Source organism: Fulmarus glacialis, unplaced genomic scaffold (assembly GCF_000690835.1).
Source record: "Fulmarus glacialis isolate BGI_N327 unplaced genomic scaffold, ASM69083v1 scaffold10821, whole genome shotgun sequence".
Taxonomy (NCBI): domain Eukaryota; kingdom Metazoa; phylum Chordata; class Aves; order Procellariiformes; family Procellariidae; genus Fulmarus; species Fulmarus glacialis.
The window spans coordinates 141,586-164,805 of record NW_009192250.1 but is presented as its reverse complement, the minus strand read 5'-3'; the positions used below and the strand labels follow the sequence as shown (position 1 = coordinate 164,805).

Genomic DNA, 23,220 nt, shown 5'->3' with positions numbered 1-23,220 from the left:
GGGACATAAACATTTCACTTTTGACTGGTGAAAAATCACCTTAAACTGTATAAAATCATTTTTTTTTTTTTTAGTAAAATTTAGTAAAATGACAATGTTTTAAAATAAATATCTGTCTCCATATTCAGTGATAGCTGTTTCTTTTCTGCTTTCTTATGAATGTTCTGTTATTAAGTGATGAAATCGTCAGAATATTGAAATTACAAACATAGAATGCTGTAAATCATAGATCAGCCCTTTTCCTTCCTGATCCTACCAATCTTCTTTTAAAGGGAAAAAAAAAAAGGTAGAGAACACGTATTAGAAATACTCGCTGAAGAGTATTTCTAATAGTACTTGCTCGTATTTTTACATGTATTTTTTCCCTATCCATATTTCAACAAGATACACTTACTCACATTTGCTTATTTATTTTTTGAAGTCTAGTTAAACTGGTTTCTAAAACCTTGCGTGATCTATTCAAACTACAGGACCACAAAAAGAAAATTCTTGGCAAAGTAGATAAAACTTCGCTTTTATTGCAGGATAACCTTACTACGTTTTGAAATGCATGTACTGAAGTTGCTATTCAAGCATATCTGTATAAAAGCACTACTTGACCAAGATTTTTTCTTCTCCCAGTCTCTACATGCATGCTCTCTTTTTAAGCTTACCTATGAGGAAAGTTAAACATAATTTAATAACTTGGAAATACGGGTAATTTGATTCCTGCCCCCTTGGGTGTGGAAGTTACTGTCTGTAAAGTGGCAGGTGCACACTAAGAAGCTGAGCTGTTTTGTTTAAAACCTAAACAAAAAATAAAAAGGAAAACATACTTCTACTCTATTATACAATTATAGTGATTAAATTGTTGCTGGCTATCTTAATTATTTGGAACTGTTGCATAGTGAGAATGTAGTTTCATTTATCTGTCATTCGATGGTGTAGGTAATCAATAAATGAATCGTTATTTAGAAAGATCTAATTGCTATCTCCTGTTCAGCAGACTACTAATACAAATAGTGCGTACAGTGTAGGAGTGCAGGCGGCTTTGTCTTCCCTGCGGTGGTGCGTTGTTTTTGAAGCGGGGGAAAAAAAAAAAAGGAAGGTGTGGCTACGGATGAATGATGTAGCTTGCTCCAGGGCAAGATTGTCCTGCAGAATTGGGGAAATCTGAAGCATTGCTTTGAGCTACATCTTGTACCATGATGAAATATTGAGAATAGCTTTCTTCTTTTATGTATTTGAATGTTGCCTTCAGAAGAGAGTTGTGTGCCTACTGTGTCTTGCGCTTGTGTAAAGTTATTTCCTGCAGGGGCACCATATACCTTTTTTTTTTTCTTTTTTTTTAAATAGCATTTGTAACTCCTGTTCTAAGCATTTTTCTTATTGTTCTTTTCTACATGTGTATTTATTATACTTTCATCATTTTACCCCAAAACTTCGTGATTGGAGTAACACACTGGACAGTGTAGGACGTTGGGTGGCTAGCAGAAAGTGTAAGAACTTGGAGTGAGCTGGGTTAGAGGGACTGTGAAGGTATGTAGTGCAGAAGTGGGAATGCTCACTTTATTTCTCCTTTTCTTCAGACCTTCTCCTTGCCTACATAAACAGGAGGAATTAAATCTGTGACTGTAGTTAAAGGGCTTTTTCCCCTAGCAGTGCTGTTTGCAGCAGGCTCTTGTGCTTGCTCCTTCACCTGCGTTGCTCCTGCAGTTGAGTGTAGCACAGCTGCATGTGATAAAGTGAATGGGGGAGCTTCTCTGGTTTAAAAAAACAAGCTAGCAAAACAAAAATTATTTGAGCCTAGATCTGTTTTCATCATCCAGCTCACTGTGTAGCCATTCCACTTGGGGTACTGGCATGATTGAAGAGGTGTGAAAAGGGCTGTTTGCAGCAGCAGCTCTCAACAGACTCGGATCTGACTCTGGTCTTGCCTTCTTTTCTTAACTTGCTTGGATTGTTCAAAACCATTTTGCTTGTGATGATTATTATGCCTTCCCTTCCCTAATGTATAGTAGGGAGGAGAGTTTTCTGTCCTGTTACAGGTTAGACTTTTCCCTTTTTTGGGCTCAGGAAGGAAATTCGGGTTTTGTGCCAAATTGGCAAGAGGTTTGAGAGTTTATTTTTTTTCTTCCCGCAGCTTCAGGGTGGTATGCTTGAATTAATAGTAGCAAATTCTTAGAGGTTAGCAATAGGATAAGCTTCTTGCTGCTTGTGACTAGTATAGACTAGAAGTGCCTGCTACAGGTGATAAAGGAAATTCAGATTTATTGTCTGGTACATCTGGTGCTTATAAGGAGAGGGTAACCTGATATTTCTGATAGTTCTGTGGTTTGATGTCTATCACCTGGCTGGCCTCTGCTCTCTGATTCCTTCTGCCTTGTCAGGGGAAGGTAATGAGATCGGTGTTGGGCTGGGGAAGTGAGCCGCTAACATACTTTGAGTTGTTTTAACTTTCCTTGAAGCCAGTTAAGTGAGTACTTGGGGGAGAGGGGAAGGGATAGGGAAGAAAGGGAGAATTATTACTTGACTGATAGAATTGCAACTTGTTTTTTAAAGTCCATTTGTGTTAATTATACATTTAACTGCTTGTCGTGCATACAAGCTAAATATACCTCAAGGAACTACAAAAGGTGTTTCATAGAGACTGCCAGATGCAAAGCCATTCTTTGCTCTACCTGTTAGTAGTCAGGTGTGGTACATTTCAGGCAAGTCAAGACATGATTCTTTAACTAGCTTAAAAAAAAAAATCCCACTTTGTTTGACATAAACAGTTTCTTTATGTTAGGAAATCCTGGTGGAGTATCACATAAACTCCCACGACAAAGCAGACAGGTGAAGACACCTTAGACATGTTTCATCTTAGGCATGTTGCTTTCCTTGCTAATCCCTGTGTTACGGCAGACCATGCCTGCATTTTCAAATAGGAATTAACTTGAAAAATTATTTGTGTAGTTTGATAAGTTTAAAATACTTCTATTAAAAGGATTAACATAAAACAGTGACTACAGTATGATTTATGAATATAATGGGGCTATGGGGGCAATGACAAAATTCCTGGGGTTTTTTGTTTTGTTTCTCTTAAACATGGTATTCAGTTGCAGCACTGAATAACTCAGGTGGCATCACATAGACAGTATGTTGTTTTGCTGGTTTTACTTATACACGTTTGTCTTAAGATAACAGATGAATAAGAAAAAATGGAAAAGTACATTTGATTATAAGCTGAACTCTTGTTGTGTATAATAATCTCAAACTGTTTTCCATTATATTTAATAAACCACATTTTAAGTCTAAATACGAAATTCAAAGAGCAGTATTTATTCTCCAGTGACGGTCTTTTAACATTTCCAGTTTGAAAAGACTGCATAATCTTTTAAATCAGTATGTTAATATTTAATATGTATGTCCTTACACTCATCCCTAAGTACTCCTTTTGGGCCACTGTTGGAGACAAGACAATGACTTGGAAGGATTTTGGTCTGACCCAGCACAGCTCTTCTGAAATACTCTGTAACACTTAACTTCAGGGTACCTTTGACACAGTAAGGGCAACACTCTAGATTCTGAGCTTTCTGACTTGATGAGGGTTTTTTTGGTGTGGGTTTTTTTTTTTTTCCTTCTCAGAAGAGAACAATATTGAAATACTGCATAACTGACAAAATAATGTTTTATCTTGTAGTCCATATAATCAGAAATGTCAGGCAGAAATTTGCTTCTTTTTGCTTTCCAGGATGATTTTCATCCAATTTCTTAGTTTTGAATGTTCTCTTCTATAATTAAAAGATTTATGGGAGCTATTCATATCATTAAAACTATATACTTCTTAAATGTCCTTTTAAAATTATTTTAAGTTTCTTGGTATGGCAGAGAAGAAAAGTAGCAAACATGGTATGAAGATGATGTATTTGGCCCAGCACTTTTTCAACTGTTAGCCATGTATGCTAGTTCCTAATGGAATGCTTCATAAACATTTGATCTTCCAATCGCTATCGTTTGGATGGCCTCCTTTTGTCTTATAATCACTTAATGTCTTTGTGGCAGAGAGAGGAATTGCCCATGTAAGTAGCAATAAGAAAGCATTAACTGTCTTTAGAACAATTTATTGGGGTTTATTTTCATTTCATTCTTGCTTTCTGTCCCTTGTTTTCCTTAATGGAGATAAACTGAAATTACGGAGGCCACATTGATTGTGCATTTCAGCAAATTTTAACAACACAGTATTCTTCACTGTAGGAAACTGATAGCCACTACCCAGGGAAGTTTGATATTATCAGTGTGATTAATATCTTTATGCTAAAGCAAAGCTATCATGGATTTACTTTTCAGCCAGTATTTATTTTCTGTTTTGCCTGAAGTCAATAAATAATGTAATGAAGAGTTTCAGAGTTTGAAAGGAATAATTTTCTGCTTAAATGATTCTCCTGAAGTAACGTTTATTTGTCACTGAAGTTAATTGAATGCTGGAGGTGGATTTCTAAAGCTGTAGATTTCGTGTCCTGGGATATATTCTCGCTCTTCTGTTGTGTAGCACATCTTTGAAAAGCAGTTCTTTTGAGGTAGAAGAATTAAACTGCGCAGGGTTACCAGACTTCATGCACAAAGAAAGAGTTTCGTATAATCATGCCTCTGTATCTACAGGTCACCTTTTTAAAAAACTGTTTTGCAATTTATCTTGTAGGTCACTTCTTAGCAGGATTTGCATATTGTTTTCTGATTTTTTGTTACTTACAGGATGTGATTGTTATTGTAGAGATAGCTGCAAGTTTCCATTGCTTAACTTTTAGTTTTGCTTAAGCCTTACATAAGACTTGCTGTGCATTTTGCTGTTGAGAAACTGTATTTCCAAGTTTTAATTTAAAATTGCACTGTATGAGTCTCACATTAAAGATGATAGTTATGTCCAAGTTTTAAAATCCTGCTATATTTAAAATAGAAAACCTTTCTATGCAGTTAAACATATTTGCATACTCCTTAAATTGCTTTGATACAGTAGGATGGCAGTTGTCTATTTATGCTATGGAAAGTCCACAGCAAACCAGAGAAATGAGGAAGTACGTGGTTATGTCAACTCAAATTTTAGTTTAGGCTTGTATTTATAAATAAGCTCCTTAGAGGAGATGCTGAGTGTTCCGCTTGGAAGTCTAAATGTTGAAATGATGGCATTACACATTTCTTCTCATATTTTTGGTACTAATACTCAATATTTTATTTCCTCAGTGCATTGGTTATTGCTGCAGTATTTGATCGTGATGTTAATTGCAGAAGAGCTGCTTCTGTAAGTTATCACATTCTAGCTTATATGTTTCTGTTATTTTTTGTTTGTTTTCATTTAATTTAATCATTTGTAGACTTAGCTATGTAGAACTACAGTATATAAGCAATTGTGTTGTGAGCAAAAAAGTGCTTTTTTAAAATCCTTTCCGGTATGGTGTGAATTTAGATTTTAAATTATATAATCGACAGATCCACATCTTGATTTATGGCCACAGTTCACAATCTGCTGTATTGTTGTCATGATGAATAAGATAAAGTATCTAAGAAAGAGCTATTTAGCATTTTCTAGTCACAATATCAAAGACAAAAGGGACATTCATAATATACAAGCACTGTATCTTTTTCAACTCACCAAGCTGGTAAGTTTTGTGAAGTTGTATTTTTCTAATTGTTCATCAACTGTTACTCTGTAATTGTGGTAAGTTGAAAATTTCTAGAATAATATCTCCCCTTCAAACATATTTTCAGTTATTGTACAAAACTCTTTCCGTCGGACTAGGAATTTTTAAAATAAAGTGATAAATCCATTAGGTATATATTGTTATCTAGTTAATAGGACTGATACCAAAGTATATTCTGTGGAACTTTTCTGTAGAAAATATTTATCCTGTTGAGAATTGAAAAGAATGCATGATTGTTCTTAAGAGAAGGGAATTTACGGCAGAGAGGTTCTAGCATTTGTGAAGAAGAAAGAATGGACATCTTATCTTTGAGAATTTGAGTCAGTGTGTTGTATATATTGAACTTGCTTTCTTAGAAAAAAAAAAAAAGTGGTGTGAGTTGTCTGTTTCAACAGGTAAAAAAAATTATCTCATACAAATGTAAAAAACCCCACCCTATAACTGTATTAATTCAAACACAGGACCAAGCGATGTCTGTCAAAGAACCAAGTGTCTCTATTCCTAAGAATGAACTTTACCGTGAATGCATTTAAAAAAAAAAAACAAAGGGAAGGGCAGTCTTTGCAACATGCATATTAATTAACAGGTCTGTGTCATTTTTTGACTGAAATTTTGAAAGCTAATGCATTTATAACATAAGAGGAATTTCTCAGGGATACCTGGATAGCATCCTTATTTTTTCTAGCCACACCTCTGCTTGAGAGTTTAAGCTGTTGAATGAAGCTGCAGCAGAATTGCTGGGGAAGTGAGTCAGTTGCTTGTGTAATCGTATCACAGATCACTTTGTCTAAATAAGTTAAAACCAAAGCATGGAAGCTAAGATCACTCAGTACTGATATAACATATTCTTCGCATACTGTACAACTAATGAATATGAGCAATGCTACTTCCCCCCAAAATTCAACTCCTAAATTTTAGAAACTGTAGAATTTGCTATTCTTAGCTAATTTAAGTCACTTTATTCAAATAAAATCCTTAGAGGAAAACAAAGGTAGCTTTGCTTTCCTGAGAGCTGCACAAAACATTAAGGAGTGTAGATGGCTAAAAGGGAATTATTTATTTGCTCTGTAGGAATTGTCCTAGGAATCAGTGGTAATTATATAGAGAGAGGAGAATTCTTTTTAATGTGATTGCCACTACAAGTGTCCTGCTTACCTTTAGTGGCTTAATCTAATTGTCATGTGTAATCTTCATTATGTTTCCATGCTCAAACATAAACTGACAGTTTGACCATGAAATATGGTGCTAAACCAGATACATTTATAACCTTAGTGCAGATCGTGCTTCCATATTTCAAAATACAGTACATTTTCTTCTCACTTTCTTCTTCTACTTTAAACCAAGCTATCCAGTATTCTACAATTGAGTTGTCTCCAGTCAAATTAATTTTTTCATTAGTACACTCTAATTTAGGGCTGGCCAAAATTTGGAATTGCTGTTTTGATAGATAGTTATGAAAGTACGGAAACCTTTTTTCTTATTTTAGAAAGGCAGGCACAGAAATGTTTTGTGTTTACTGGGCATTACTACAATTTTGAAGAAAAATACCTGGGAGTCCTAATTATTTCCAATCATTACTACAGTTAAATACATATTTAAATAAACAACATGTTTTACTAGATTTTCCATCTATTACAATATGCAATACATTATAATGCAGAACACCAATAAAACAGAATAGCATGTAGAGATATTTTGAACCCTGAGGTTAGAGAGAATAAAACAAGACTGTTCTTTTGACGCTCCAAAAGCATTCTGAGCTGACTTGTGCAACTCTTTCATGAATAATCATTATAAGGAATAATCACATGAATAAGTGATCTCATATTGGGCTCCATTCAGCTCTGAAATGTTAAGAGAGGGTTTTTTTTCATCTTGGTTGGTTGATAGTTTTTAAAATCATGACTTAGAGAATGTTTTAATATTTTCTCAGTTTTTGTGGGAACAGCAAAAGATTCAGGTTACAACGCTAGTTGGTCATCTTGGCTCTGATATCATGGAGTCTTTAAATTAAGATCTTTGCATCCAATTTTACCATCTCCAGAAGGGGATTGTATGAAAAATGAATATTTAGTTTTACAAAACAATTGAAGTATTTGGCACCTTTTAGGAATTTGCAGTTGTTTGAAAGTATGATTGAAATAGTAACATTTTCACTTACTGAAAATCTCCTAAGTATTATGAAGAAAAATCTGTTGTGAAACAATAAAAAAGTGCTAAAGGAACAAGGAGGGAATTCTGTCATCATTAAATGAGCTCTCAAAAATTGCCTTTTCACTTGTATGAACAATATGTTTCATTATTTTCATATTTCTATTTTACTTTGTCTCACAAAGCTTTAACAGAATAATATTGTGGGGATGGTTTTCCTTGTAATCTTTTCTGTGCAATGTACTCCTTCACACCCAGGAAAAAAAATTTACCATATCACATTTTTGTTGCTAAAATTGGGATTAGATGCTGTTCTCCTAGAACAGTAATGTGTTTAAGTTGTCAGAGCTGGAATGTGCATTGTCTACAAAGCCTTCTTAAATCAGTGGTGAAATTTTCCAAATATAACTCTAAACACTCTAGGGTTCTGTTTTTACATTCCTTTGAGGGCTTTTTCTGGTTTTGTTTGAATATCTTGGTTTTCATTGTAAATTTCCCCATAATTGGCTGAAAACTTATTTGCAGAAGAGGCACCTTTTAGCTTTTGTTTTTTAAAAATGCACGACAACAATACTGAAGCTAAGAGAGGTTTGTGGTGATGTGTACAAACCTCCCTCAACCTAAGCAACCTGCTGTGAAACAAGTTACTGTACACTTTTAGTCTGCAACTGAAAAATTTTCTAGCTACTATGTGTACAGGAATTTGCTAGTTATCCTATTTCTCTTCATACTTCTATGAATTGTAAATTCATAACACAAGTGTGAGAATCTGATTATTTTTCTCCAAGGCTATTCAACGGAAATCATCGACAAATATATTTATAGTAAGGCAGTACTAATAGCTATCTTTGTAAGCAGTGGTTAAAGTTGTATGTTTTTTATAGATAAACTAATCAATTAGGTGTAAATTAACATGTAAATTAGATGTTTAGAATGCATCAGATGAATGCTAAGTATTTTTGCCATGCTGCTGGACTATTTCTTAGATCTTCATGATGGTTTTTCTAAGTAAGCTAAAAAATGAAATGGTGATATAGCAGTGGAATTTTAAAATTCCTACATTAAGTAAACAAACCGTGAGAAATCTTTATGTACAATAGCTGGTTTACTGCAACATTGTTTATAGGTCCCTATAAATCTTTTTCCAATGATTTTGCCACAGTATGTTTCAGTCCTGGGCCTACAGATGTATTGTAAGTAGAATAAAACTTTCACTAGTTTGAGACCAGATTTACATTGTTTGGATATCAAAGTTTCTGATAAAAAAAGAAAAAAGAAAAAAAGGCTTTACAGATTTTGTATCATTAAGGCACTTGTCTGAGCAGTACATTTTTAAAAGAAATTGTAATGCAGTGATTAAAATATTAAATCCCTTGGATATCATAGTTGAGAGCGTCATCCTTGCTGAAACGTCCCTACGCTGATTAAAAGGGTCTCAGTGGCATAAAAGGGGATCTAAAGCTAACGTGTAAGTACAAGGAAATAAATGATGCAGGGTGTCATGAAACGATGTCCTGGCTGGGAGCATATGTTGGTAGAGGTAAGGAGTGAAAAAACCCCATGTCAGAAACTGGGCTACAGCACACAACAAAGAACAAGCGTAGGGCATTGCTACAGCTCATGTTCCTGTTCTGGAAGGCTGCTTTATGTGTTGCCCAAGGGTGTATCTACACTGCCGCCACTGCGGAGGATAGCCCATGCAGTTCTACCCGAGGCAATCCTAAACTGCTTAGCTCAGGGCCACTGCTGGCAGCGTGGCTGCAACTGCGAGTGGGCTAAGGTGGGCTCCAAAACCTGCCAACGTGGTGGGTAAGCGGTTTAGAGTCAGCCTGTGCTACATGTCCTGCAATGGATACACTGCGAGCAGGAGCTGAACTAGCCTGGGCAAGTCTACAGGAACTGCAGTCATTATTCTAAACAGACATAACCTCAGAAATGCACTAAGAGACTTTGGCTTCATTAGGGCTTGCTTCACCTGTGTTCTGTGAGTGCTTGCTCCGTATGTAGAGTATGATACCTTGGTGAGCTAACTTAACCTTTTGTTTTTACAGGTGGATTACCACATGCATATTGTATTTTTGTAGGAAATACAGAAGCTCTGTCTGTCAAAGTTCTTGTCGCATTTTCAGTAAAGATTGGGACTTCCTCCCTGTATGTTAAATATCAGTTAACTGTCAGGTGACAAGTGCTGTCCATCGCTGGAGATTTGTGTTTGTAGATAAAGTGACATTCCTTAAGAGAAGTGTCCAGATAATGATGATGTCTCCTCTCTGAATTTCAGAGTTAAAATTTACAGAAGTTTTTATTAGTACATAGGATTGTATATCCTTCTAAGGAACAAAAAATAGTTGACTTTTTTGAGAGAGGGAGAAAATTCAAGTAGGGAGTTAAGTAGGTTTTATTCTGTATACCGTACAAGTAGAGACTTTAACTTTATGGTTGTATTTGTTGCATTTTGCAAGATTTTGAGTTTATTTAATGCAAAACACAAGAAACATACGTGAATTTTGTCTTCAGGTTTTATAATTTCAGCGTTTCAGCATGCTTTCAGATGTGTATCTTTCAAATAAGTATTGCATTCTCAATATTTTTTGGCTGAAGTTTTCATTGACAAAGAATCATACTTTGCCTACTATTAGCAAATTATGTTGAAGTAGTCAGACAAAAGTGACCTGTCTCAATTTCTGTTGTCTACAGGTGTTGACTTTCAATTCCAGTGTGAAGCCTTGTGTCACTACTCAAAAGCACTCTTGTGGGTGTGACTAGTTTAATAAACTTGCATTCTTAAACTGCTGTCATGCAACATACAGCTTTAAGAACACCAGAATATAGAGACACAGAAACAAAAAAGCCCTGTGGGCTCGTTCTACTGACAAAGCTTACTTTATTTAAAAAAGAAAAGCCATGGGTCATTTATATTGTTGTGTGTTTTGAATTCATCATCTGGTGTTTATCAAAAAGCAAACCTGACTCGTTTTGGTATGTTTGTTCTCTGTTCCTTAGGCTGCCTTCCAGGAGAATGTTGGGAGACAGGTATGGTAACTTTCCTGAACCTTCATTCATTAGTGCCTTGGAGGTTACTGTAAACGTGTAGTACCTAAAATCAAAATTAGACGCTGTGGCTTCAGAGAAATTGGGTAAAAGGATGTCAAAAAATAATTATTTGCGTTATCAGCAAACAGGTTCTTGTGGAATATTTCTCTGAGATGTGAGTTTTATTCTAGTATTCTAGTTTTGGAAGCAAATGAGCTTTCTGGTAATTTTAAGTCATTCTGAAAAGCAAGATCAGCGTGTATGACTGCCCTTACACACCTTGCAAACTGCAATGCTCTTAAAGCAGGAAAAGTGCAATTTTTTTGTTATTCTTTTGTTTCATTGACTTTCTAGTTTTCTTTAGAAGTGGAACAGCTGAAGTATGCTGCACAGTCTTTGCTGTGGTTGGTGATAAAACAATGAACTAGGCTTAAGAGTCTTCAACTCAATATTTGGTTTTGCCTGTTGTACCGTAATGCTACCATCTAGATATTTTGAGAAATCTGTTACTTTTGGGGGTACCTAAGTGCTTTGAAAAAACGTATTGTGGTAGGTTTCGGTGTAACTTAGCAACATTTAAGTAGTTAAAATGCTCCAACAACTTTGATTTGCAACCTTGGAGGAGAAGCAAATAGGGTAAAGACTTGGATTTCAAAGTTTCCTGGTTTCTCATCAGGAACTAATAAAACTGAATATACAACTTGCGGGGGGGGAGGGGAAGCAGGGGGAAATAGTTCAGTGGTTCTTGTGACAGAGCGGAGCATGTGAGCATGGTTAAAGCAAATTTTGTTATCAATAAGCTGTTCTGTAAGGGATCTTTGATAAAATGCTGTCTAGCTTTCCCTGATACCATTCCTGATGATCTCTGTGTTACGAGCTGGGATATTATTCCTTTAGACCTACAGGTATTAAGCAATATGTCCATAACTGGTGTGTGTATTTCTGGATAGAATTAGGTTAATAGCAGAGAAAGGGTGCAAGAAGACTAGGAGGAAGAGGGTAAGTATTTTTGGTGACCTAACCCAACTACATCTGTGATAAGTAGAAGCCAGTGTGATTCTTCCCTGGGTTTATAGTTACTGCCCTGGAGAGGTTAGTCATCACACAGCAACTCAGCCTGATTCCACTTCGTGAGGTACTGAATGAAACAAACACCTTACTGTGACTTCAGTTCCAGGTGAGATAGGGCTCCTGCGTGCTGCAGGTTTAGCAAAAGTCTTGTGGAGTTTTTTATTTCTTAGAGGGGTACAGTCTAAGTTAGTTTACAACCAGAAAGTTTGCTTATTGATTCTATCTTGACACAAGATTCAAATTTGTCAGCGTTGGTAGAACACACAACAATTTAGCTTATATGTCGGCATGTTAAGGAGGAGTTTGCAGTGAAATAGTAAGTTTTCATGGCGTGAAGAATACTATCACTCTCCAGGTGGTTCCTGTAGAAGTTCAGAAGTTTTACTTACTGAGCCATTCCTTACTGCCTAGGAAAATGGTTGCTTAATCAGTGGATACACCCTCTGTAGTTCTTTACCTGGATGTAATGTGTTGAAAGAGACACCCTTTCTCTGAATTGGAAGGAGCTAAAACATATTCTCCATCTGAAGTAACAATGCTGATACTAAATAGGTGGAGAAAAAAGTCGACCTCGCTTACTTCCTGGTTCCTGCCTGCTTCACCTTTGCAATTCAACGTGTCCTGAATCTGAGAGCTTGCTTTTATGGCCTCAGAAAAAGAAGCCATTGTAACTTACACTTCATGTAAATGAAAACTTTGAAAAATTTGAAGATTTTTTTTTTAAGCATAAAGCATGAGAAATGCACATACTTCTAATAAGACAAACTTTCATATTGGAGAAGTAAGTTTTAAGTGTTTTGACAGAGTAGAAACTGTTAGCTTTTTGTCTGAAGTCTGTCTCTCCCATCGGCCATGACCTCTGTACTCTTGAACTTGGTTTCAGGAATTTTGCTGTCTCACTGACATGCACTGCGGCACCATGACCTTTGGTGAGATGGCATCAAATTGGCACACTTGCAGCCAAGTAATAAATAGCAAGCTCCAACTAGGAGCTAGAATTGAAATTGTTTAGCTGTGATTTTCCTTATGTACAGTATGCATTCTTACATATTTAATTGTATGTTGTCTTGTTTGGCTATAAATCGTGCTGAGGTATTTCTCATGTGTGCATTTTTCTCCCTAATCAGTGCTTCATTAGGCTTTTGAAGAGTACATTCATTTCACCATTATTAGAGCTTGCAGGTAGTCTCTTGGATAAGCCATAAATATTCTGTTTATCTTTCTTGGTTCAGTCAGATTCCAGGCCTTGTTTTTTTGGATTGTTGGCATTATGCTTCGCAGAGTAAGACCTCCACAGTAGCTGACAACTTCCCACTGCTTGCAATATATACTTCTTCAATTATTCAGGCTTAGATCTAGAGATATTTTCTACTATTTTTGCATGGCTGTATCCTGATGTGGAAGGGATGAGTGAGCTGTAAACAAACAAAACTGTATCATATCCAGAACCTGTACTTCCACATAGCCTTATTGCTTAAATATCATATGATTGTCCCTTTTGTAAGTGAGCGTAGTGTCTTTCAGTTGGCTGCTTTCCATTTGTACTTAATTATGGCTTGTGGCGGCTATGCTGCCTCCTCCGTTCCAAAACACAGCCTTGCTGCGTAATACTGTATTAAGTCAGTCATAGCCAATCAAAATTCTGAATATCTGAATTGTACTGCTTATATAAAAAGGCAGATTTTTACATGGCAATTGCATATTTAGAAAGATAATTTATCTTCTAAAAACAGAAATTTTTGAGCAGTGATGTCAGAAGTGTGATACTTCTGTAGGATTCAATGTTTCAGGCTTTGATGGGAACCAGTGTTCTTTTTAAAGACAAACAAACTAACCCCAGTTTTTTAGTTCATTAATAAATAAGTCGTAAAATATATGTGTAAGTAGAAACAAACAGAAGTAATTGAACTCCTATGTATTCTCCATGTGATGCATTTCTTGGTGCCTAAATCTCTAATTTTATACTTCATAAAACTCGCAGCAGATACTTGTTCCTTCACATAAACTGAAAACATTTACATTTTTCTAAACCTTCTTTTAGAGAAATCATTTTTTGTGTACATATATAGTCATGCATTCACCAAATATACATTTGGATATGACTTGAAGGTATTAAGATAGCTATTGCATAGTTTATTACCTGCTGCTATGTACTTTGACTGTTTCTCATTGACTCATAAGTGAAGCTAGGTATTTTGCTGTTTATATATCCGATATCCTTTATATCTTTAGTACAAGTGATTTTACTATGAATTAGGAATTAAATTGTATTTTTTCAGTGCTTGGAGAGTAGTATTAGATTTGTTTTCAATAATGTTGCCTATTTGGAAAGTATTTTACATTTTAAAATAATATTTTCTTTTTTTTTTCCCTCTTCCCTATGATGTTTGTAGGGCACTTTTCCACATGGCATAGACATTCTAACTGCAGCTGATTATTTTGCTGTTGGTAACAGAGTTAACTGTTATCTGACTATAAGGTAAGTTTCCAAGCATTAGTTTTCCTAAACATGAGGGACCTCTTTTACATAATGAAATATTTGTCTGATTGTGTCACCTTACTGTTGTTTCTGAATAAATTAAAATTTGATTTTTCTTATTTCTGCATCAAACTGCTCGTTGTGCGTAAGACATGGTGAAAATGTGACCATGATTTTCTTGTCTACATGGAGGAAGCCGCCGAGAGGCAATATTTGCAGGTGTCGCAAAACTGTCTAAGCTCGTCAAGATTAGAGAAGACTAGGGGATTTTGAAGAGTTGTGGTAAAAGGAGAGGCTGTTATGATGGCAGATAGACTCTGACGTGGGTAAAAAAATAAACTAATAACCATTTAAAAAAATAATTTGCACAAGTTGTTGAATTTGTGGTCTGTGCATGGAAGTTTAACTTGAATGCTTGTATTTTTAATAGATAGCCCAGTGAAAATCTAACCACAGTATGCAGTAGTTCTTGAAAAAACAAACTGATCACTGCAGTATGGAGTCTGCATAGAATGTAATGGGAAATACCAAAACTGGTGTGGTGCTGTTATAAATCAGTGGCTTGTCTTGGAATACTGTGTTCTGTTCTGGTCAGCTATCTGCAAATATAATAATGCTGAAGTCAGGGGAATTCAGAGGCAAGTTGGGTGCACAGGATGACTAAAATGAACATAAGATTGCACTTCCTCATGAGAAAATGAAAAAGACTGAGGGCTGGGTTCTAGCTTTAGTTGTCTTAAGACAGACAGTCTAGCCTAGGTGTCTAGCCTCTCTCCATAGCCAATGCAAAGAGACAGGCACCTACAGAAGGTGAATCAGACCATTTTAAGATAGGTCAGATAAATTGCCCTGTGGAGTTGCATGTTGCTCAGAAGCCAACAGGTTAGAAAGGCTTGAAGAGATTATATTCTTGGGGAACAGAAATAGCAAACAAGTATATGATGGTTTATGCTCCGTTGCCAGCTTTGTGACTTCCAATGAGCAATTTTTTAAGATAATTTGCACTGGAACCCTCCATCTACTGGACTTCTTTTTTTTTTTTTTTTTTTTTGTTAATCTGTCCACCTTCATATTGTCCCTTTTGTGCATAATCATTTCAGTCTGTATATATCTTCACCTTTTACCTACTGTCGTTCCTTCTGGGGTCCACACCCTCCTCCTACACTCTTCCCCAGAGCCTCTCTTCCCCAGAGCTCCCGCCTACTGAGCTGAGATGGGGAAATGCAGTGGCTTGGTATTCGATGCTGCTCTAGATCTGTATAGCGTCAATGTGATTTTTGAAACTCTGGCTTTTTATACTAGTAGAAAATTGAAAATATTCAAAACTGACAAAGCAGTTTTTATTTTTCTTTTATAATTTTGGCTTGGAGACTAATTATGTTCTCCTTACTTTTTGAGAGCTGAATTGTTAATTTACTATTTTTTTTTCAAATGCTCATTTATTACTCCTTTCATTGTGATTTCCAGGTATTTGTAGGAGTGTAACTTATCTAACTGAAAATATTTTTACTATTGATTTCTATCTGCCACTCTTGTACCGTTCTTTGAATTGTGCAACAGAAAGAATAAATTTGTAAATTCTTTATAAATAACCTTATGCAGTTAGTAACATGATTCCTTGAAACCATGTTCAGTGTTATTAATCAAACTCTTCTTTGTAAAATATTTGTCATCTCATTCATTATATTACTTTTAAAAATCTTCACCACTTTGCTCTTCAAGCAGGATGTAATTATTTGGGTCAATACTTAACTATTTCCTTATTTTTGTCTGAGTAACATCCAAGGAAAAGTACATAAGCATATATCGGGCTGCACAGAAAACATGTATCATTATGATGTGGTAGGAAGAATGGACCTTTCTGATTGGTATGCCTTAAGGTGGTGTAATTGTTTATGTAGCTGGAAAAAGCTGCTTGAGGTTCATGTTCCAGATCTAGAATCTTTAGCTGTCCTTCCCCTACCCAGATAAAACAATCCTGGGACACTTTGTATGCCAGCATAATGCCACTATGTGAAAGGAAGCTGTGCAGTGTGAAGGTTGGTACTACCAGATTCCTTTGATCAATAAAAGCCCGAAAAAGAGGTGTCAGTTTCTACTGACTGAATTTGGTTTTGGTTAATAAATGATGATATATTCTTGTAGAGAGGCAGTATCATATATATTTTTGTGTGTGTATATATATATATATGATATGTCTGTGTGTGTATAAATAGTTTCTTATATCCTTTCAAATCTAAATATTTTTATGCAAGTTTTTCACAATGGGTGCCCTTTTGAAACTTTTTGCTGATGTTCTTTGGAGGATTCAGCTCAAGTATCATAATCTATTTCTGAGGATGGAAGGTAGAGGAAACCGATTTTGTATAAACTGGGAGTAAAGAGATTATGTGATTCCAGGTAAAAACAGAGTTGAGGAAGAAGCTTCTTAATCTAAGTAGAGTGGGATACAAAAATATTACCAGCAACATTATCAGGAAGGCTAGACTTGTATCCAAAGCTTCTTGCATTAAATACTCAGTAGGGTACAGAAGTTGAGGACTGTAGTTAAAGATAGTTATAAACTAAAACTGAAAGTGGGATTGGGCTACAGACATGGCCCAAGAGTTCAACTTTGATGAGCTGGGCAAGGAAGTTCAGATTAAAATGGTTGGAAAGAATGGTGAGTGCTAAACTAGGACCCAAAAAGCAACTACGAAGAAGAGAGGAGAACTCAAATATGGCAGGAGAAGAGTGTCTATTATTGCATGTTGTTCCAGAACAGGGAAAAGAACCAAAGAGTAAGGGATTTTATCATTTCTCTGCTAGCATCAACAACCAGTTAAACCAACTGTCTAATCCCCCTGTAGGGCTCATAGCAGTAGTAGATAGTCCTTCTATATCCTGTATTGGCTCAAGTGACTGAGGTCTGTGCTGTGGATTTAATGATGAATTACAGAGATATCAGTATGGTAACATGCAACAGTATTTGGGTTTTGTCTTTGTTTTGCTTCTAATTACACACACATATATTAATGGAACACTATTATGGTTGCAAAGGTAATCACTCAAAAGATATGAAAAGGTGAAATTAAGGTAATTCTTGTGTCCTTAATTTCGTCCCTTTGTGCATGCCGTTTTGACACAAACACATTCTACTGATTGTTTAGCTTTCCAAGATTATTTAACTGTCAGATGTACTGAAAAAACATTTCACTTAACTTCTGTTGACCTCAGCTTTCAATAGTTGATGCTTCTGAAGATTGGAAAGCAAGTGTGGCTGTAAAGTTAGGTAATTATGCAGGCTGCTTAGATAATTAATTCTGGTGTTTCCTTACATCTTGGGTTTTGACTTTGCAGCTTTAACATTTTTTGGCAGAATTGACTTTTTGCGTATGATTGATTTTTAAAAAGGTGAAAACCCATATTCAATTTTGGACCATTGTATTTATGAAGATGTATCACATTTCTATAACTTAATTTTACTGTGTACTGTGGATTACATCATTAATACATTTCTCCAATCTGAAATAATTGTATAAGTTAATATAGACATACAAATTTTCTAGAATGTAACAATGGGAATTTAATGTTTATTTTTGCTTTTTGTTGCTGTCAAGCTTTTTGTTTTATAAAGAATCTGAAAGTTTTACAAAAGTGATTTACATTTTTTTTCAATAATTGTAAAATATTTCCTATTGTATTATTTCATTCAGCTGCATTTTATTTAGGAGAAGGCATGTTTAAGTAATTTTTTTGGTCGCTTTAAAACTAGAGGATTTAAATCTTTGGAGTAGCTTTGTTAAAATGCACACAGATGTTGATTCTGTACTGTCTCTATATGGACGTTTCTTTTTCAGTGTGTATATTGCTGGCTTTCCTGAGTATACACAGCCAATGATTGATCATTTAGTTAACATGAAGATTAACCACTGGGATAGGTAAGTTCATAAAGTCTAATTATTAATATCCAGGAATTGACTGTTCTGCCTATCCTGCTTTCCTAGATTACTTTTTGTAAATTTTACTTGTACTAGAGTTTGCAATAGCATTTTACTGAAGGAAACTGGGCAAGTAGTAGCTGATACCATCTATACCTCCCTAGCATATTGTCACTTAAAACATGTTTATGAATTTTGTCTTTTTGCCATGACCTCAATCTGTTAATAGATTAATAAAACACATTTATATGGTATATAGTGTATGTGAGGGGTAAACACCATCACCATACAATTATCATAATTAAAGTAGATTTCATGCATAGAGATGGTGCTTAGTCATATTCAGTGTTCGTGAAGATTAAAATGTGTACGTATAACACAAATGAGATTATATCAGTGCTGATAATAGTTTGCATCATGAGAAATAATAATAGTTTACTGTAGTGTCCCTGCCAATGCATAGAATAAGCCCTCAGGTTCTACCATCCACACTTATGTTTTTCTTTGTCTCTTTCAGCAATAAGTTCTATTCATATAGCTAAAAGCTAGCTGTAGGCTGTCTGTTTGGTCCACTGTTTTGTTTTGTTGGCTTTTTTTGAGGGAGGGAAGCATAGGATGGACAGAGAATACTGTGATTTTTAATATTGCTGGGGTCTTTATTTTGGTTGTGGACAGGAGTCCCTTCCTGACATTTTTTTAAATACATTACTTCTAATAAAGTGCTAACCCAAAAAAATCCAAAAATGTTTTTTTACATCTTCAGCGTTATTCGAGAACTTTCAACTAAAGCTCTGCATAACCTTACTCCACGGGCTCCTGAATACATGGCAAATGTGGGTAGGTAACAAATAAGTTCTGCATAGCGTGCCATATCAAGTGTTCTAGCTTATGTAGCAAAAATGTATTAAGAAGATTTAAACGTGCACTATGACATAATAAAAATTAAGATTTCCCCTGTAACTTAATGCAGTGTAGTGACACTAATAGGTTTACCAGTTTTCAGATTTTATGCAAAAATTATGCCAGATCTTCTTTTTTATCTGGGTACTGGACTTTAGTTATCTGGCTATAATGGACTCTGCCAGTTCCAAGATGAATAAATGGGTGTATTTCTGTTGCAACAGTTCAGGCAGCTAGCCCTAAAATTCCTAGCCTTTGCTTTGTTGATATGGCTTTGATGTCGTAAAGGGTGGGGGGATCTGTTTTGTCTTGTCCAGTCTGACATCTTCAGAAGAATTCCTTTTTGACTGTTGTGTGTGTAATCAAATGTTTCTTAGCATGAATTCAGGATCCTTTGCTTGGCCCACTCAAGATTCTGAGGATGTACTAGCTGCTTTTTAATATGGCTGAGAGACAGCAGCTGACACCCAGGTGAATCTGTAGTTGTGGATCTTACCTAGGCTCCCTATAGTGGAGTAGGAAGGTGGCAGTTTACATGGAAGTAAAATTCCATGGAAGTACAAGCCTCATTTCCCTTATCGCTCAGCCAACCCAATGCCTAATAGCAAGTATGTTATTTTATTTACTCCAAACAGGGAGGTAGTTGTGAGTACAAAATTTCTTGGTGTGGTTTAGTATGCTTTGTCAGAATTTACTTCTATTTTTAAAACTTGGTTTTCATATAATGGCCAGGTTGTATTGGCCTGACTTTCCAGAAATGGTTTTCCCATGTTATTTCTAGGCAGACATGATTACATTTAGAACTGTGATCTGTTGCTATGCTTTGTTAAAAAAAAAAAAAAAAATTATTTAATCTCTTTCAGTTTTGCCAAGACTTCTACCTTTATCAGTGGGCACAGATCTGCACACACGCCATGGGGCAATTCTTGCCTGTGCTGAGATCACCCATGCACTGTGTAAACTAGCAGAGGAGAATAATAGGTATAAATGCAAGATTATCTTGACTATAAATTTTCCTTTCATGTCTGGTCTATTGAAAGCTTCCTGAGTATAATTATGGAAATCTCCATCTTACTGAACTTCTTTTCCATTGAATTTTTATTTGTTTTGATCAGCCATGCCAAGCCTTCACATTTTATTCGGTAATGTTATAAACTTAAGTCTAAATTCATCATCAGGAAAGTGAGATCATTTGCTGCCTTACGTGGAGAGTTCAAAGGTATCATTTAAATATAGATTAAACCCCTTTTCCCCATAAGCGTGCTGTCTTCCTGGTGAGGGGACAGTCTTTCGTCTTCAGTGTTAGAGAAATACCTCCTCAAGCAGCCTGTTGAGTTGGACTGATTTAATTGTTGCTGCTGAATGCTGGTCCAGGTATATATATATGGGTGTATGTGTATGTACACACACATGTATTACATATAGGTCATGTAGCCAGAATAATGGACAAAATTCTTTGGAGATGTCTTTGCTTTAATGTGATTAAAGAAATAAGTCATTTAGCTTTTCTTTCTTTCAAAAGAATCACATGTGAAAAATGGTTGAAAATCTTTATTGCAAAAACTAGAATTTGGAAGTTACGTTGGCAGTAGAATTTTATACTAGCGTGACTTAAATTGGGATGAGTGGCTGTTTAAGATCAAGGCAGTGCAAAATAAGACTCGAGAGTGCAAAATTCACTGAAAATAAAGACAGTTCTGCAGGAGTCATAGATATATGTACACTGAAGGAATTTATTTTAAAAAGACAGACTTTCTGGGTAATTTTCATCCTAAAAGTTGGATAATTACTCTCCAATTAACCTTTTTTATTTTACTTCTGAGAACATTCTGTATGCTGCCATACAAAGGTATCTAAAGTGGTGACATCTAACAAATTTAATGTTGTCATTGTTTGTACAAGCTGAATATACTGAGATGAATTCAAATAATAGATAGCAAAAGTGTGCACTGATTTTTTTACAGCTTTAATTATTGACAAATAGGAATTGTATTTGCCAGCAGTGTCTATCAAAAGAATTTGTGTTAATCTTAAGAGTTCTCTTTTCAAGTAAGTTGAAAAGTTAGAGAAAAAGATGCAGAGCATTTTTAGTAGTAGGAAATACTTGAAATTGATGGAAAAATCACAGAAGTGTTGGAGTCCAAAAATACAGCTGAGCTGAGAAGGGTTATTGGTGTATTACTGATTATAATGTTATTAGTAAGTGACACTAATTTTTTATAGTCCTTTAAGAACAAGTTTGCTATATAATAAGGACAGAACTTATGTTATTATGTTTGCTGAACTATTTAAAATTAAATATTGCATATTTCTGTTGAGCATAATTTGGAAATCAAATGATTGTTTTTCTGTTTGAAAGTACAATGAAGTCATGGAAGAAAAATTATTTATAGCATGATTAATCTTAAAAATTTTGTATACCTTTACAGATCTATAACATATTATTTCAATGAAAAATCATTGGAGGGCCTTAAGCAAATCCATCAAGAGGTTTGTAGCAAGTATAAATAATCTTTTAACCTGGTATGTTGTATTATTTTTAAGCAAACATTTACAATTAAGACAGGTGTTCCCCACCTTCTTCTTCCCCTTGCCAAAAGTAAACAATCTCACGAATACGAATTTGGATACACACTCCAGTCTGTCTGATAGTTAGGTGTCCTATATAATTCTGTATTTGGTCCCTTTCTGTTCTGCCAGCATCTTAGCTAAGCTGTTTTCTCTTGATGCTGTCAGTTACACTTCTGAAATACTGTGTGGGGTTTTGCTTTGTTTTTCTTTCCCCTTCTACTTCTTCTCCCTTTCTGTATATACTGATTGGCCTTGCAGATAGATGTATGGCTGTTGCCTTAATGTGCCCATGCTCAAGAGAGATCTCCTAGTGAGTCCATTCTCTGTCCTTTCTATTCTTTTTTTTTTTTTAACTTTATTGGGATTTCATTGCTAAATCCTTGCATCCATAATTTACCTGTTTATAGACCTTGAAAGTTCTATTCTGTATTTCAACTGATGCATTGTCTTTACTTACAACAAAGGAAGTCTTGTCCTGCTCATAGCAATTTAAAATGCTTCTATGGAGATAATTTTGCCTAACTTGTCCCTTTAATTTTAAGGCATCCCATGTTGCTTTCTCCTTTTGGCTCCTATTTCTTCACCTTATGGAACAGACAATACTTCAGCATTCAGGCTCCTCCTCGTTTTCTGCAGTATCTGTAGTACCTTTAGTACCAGTTCCGATATGCTAAAGCTGTCAGGCTTCACCATTTACCCTTTATGCTTTAAAGTACATAGGCGCTTGCTTAATTCTTTGCGTAAGTGAAAGCTGCTGCTACAGGTTGAAAAAGCATCTTTGTCCTTATTTAACTTTCTCATGTTGAAATGCCTGAAAGCTTGATCAGCAGTATCTGTACTGTTACAATGGCCTTAATTTGTTATGATACATTCCAGTTTCTGCTGTTGTCTGTTTTTATAATTAATGTGCAAAGTTGGTGTAAACTCTTTCTTTTTAAAAATCTGTTTTTTCAGATTTTTACTACATAGAAATCTGATAATCTCTGATTTTTGAAGATGGCCTACTGTAATGTTAACAATGAGATAATATTTTTCAGTCATATTTGAACTTTTGTTTAAGTTTTTTCTATTTAATCTGTAGCTAACAAAGTTATTTTCAGTTTTCAGACAATGCAGTATATCATAATTTTAAAAGGGCCAACTGTGGAAAGGAAATGTACTTTAAAAAGCCAAACTAGCTTCCAGGGTATGTGCAGGAGCAGCTAGGAATTGGAATTAAGGAAATTAGTGCTTTATGAATGCGTTAAATTGATTTTCTTTGAATGTAAAATTCAGATGGATACAGAGAGGTTTTTTTAAAAAGATTTTTCCTTTGAATTTTATTTTTAAAATAATCCGAAGTGTTGTATAGCTCACAGTATGTAGACATTGCATGCGAGGAGGAAAAATGAAAACACTTGTATCAAACAAACTTGCTAATATTAATGTTTGTTGC

At 35.3% G+C, this 23,220-nt stretch overlaps 1 protein-coding gene across 1 annotated transcript in view; it reads left to right on the top strand.

Annotated features, from left to right (window-relative positions):
- TBCD (tubulin folding cofactor D) overlaps positions 1-23,220 on the top strand; it is a 117,464-nt gene that overhangs the window by 60,106 nt on the left and 34,138 nt on the right. The window contains exons 15-21 of the mRNA XM_009587013.1: positions 5,203-5,260; positions 10,815-10,844; positions 14,309-14,394; positions 18,234-18,314; positions 19,078-19,151; positions 20,078-20,195; positions 21,644-21,704. Coding sequence (XP_009585308.1) covers positions 5,203-5,260; positions 10,815-10,844; positions 14,309-14,394; positions 18,234-18,314; positions 19,078-19,151; positions 20,078-20,195; positions 21,644-21,704 — 508 coding nt within the window. The remainder of the gene's footprint in view (positions 1-5,202; positions 5,261-10,814; positions 10,845-14,308; positions 14,395-18,233; positions 18,315-19,077; positions 19,152-20,077; positions 20,196-21,643; positions 21,705-23,220) is intronic.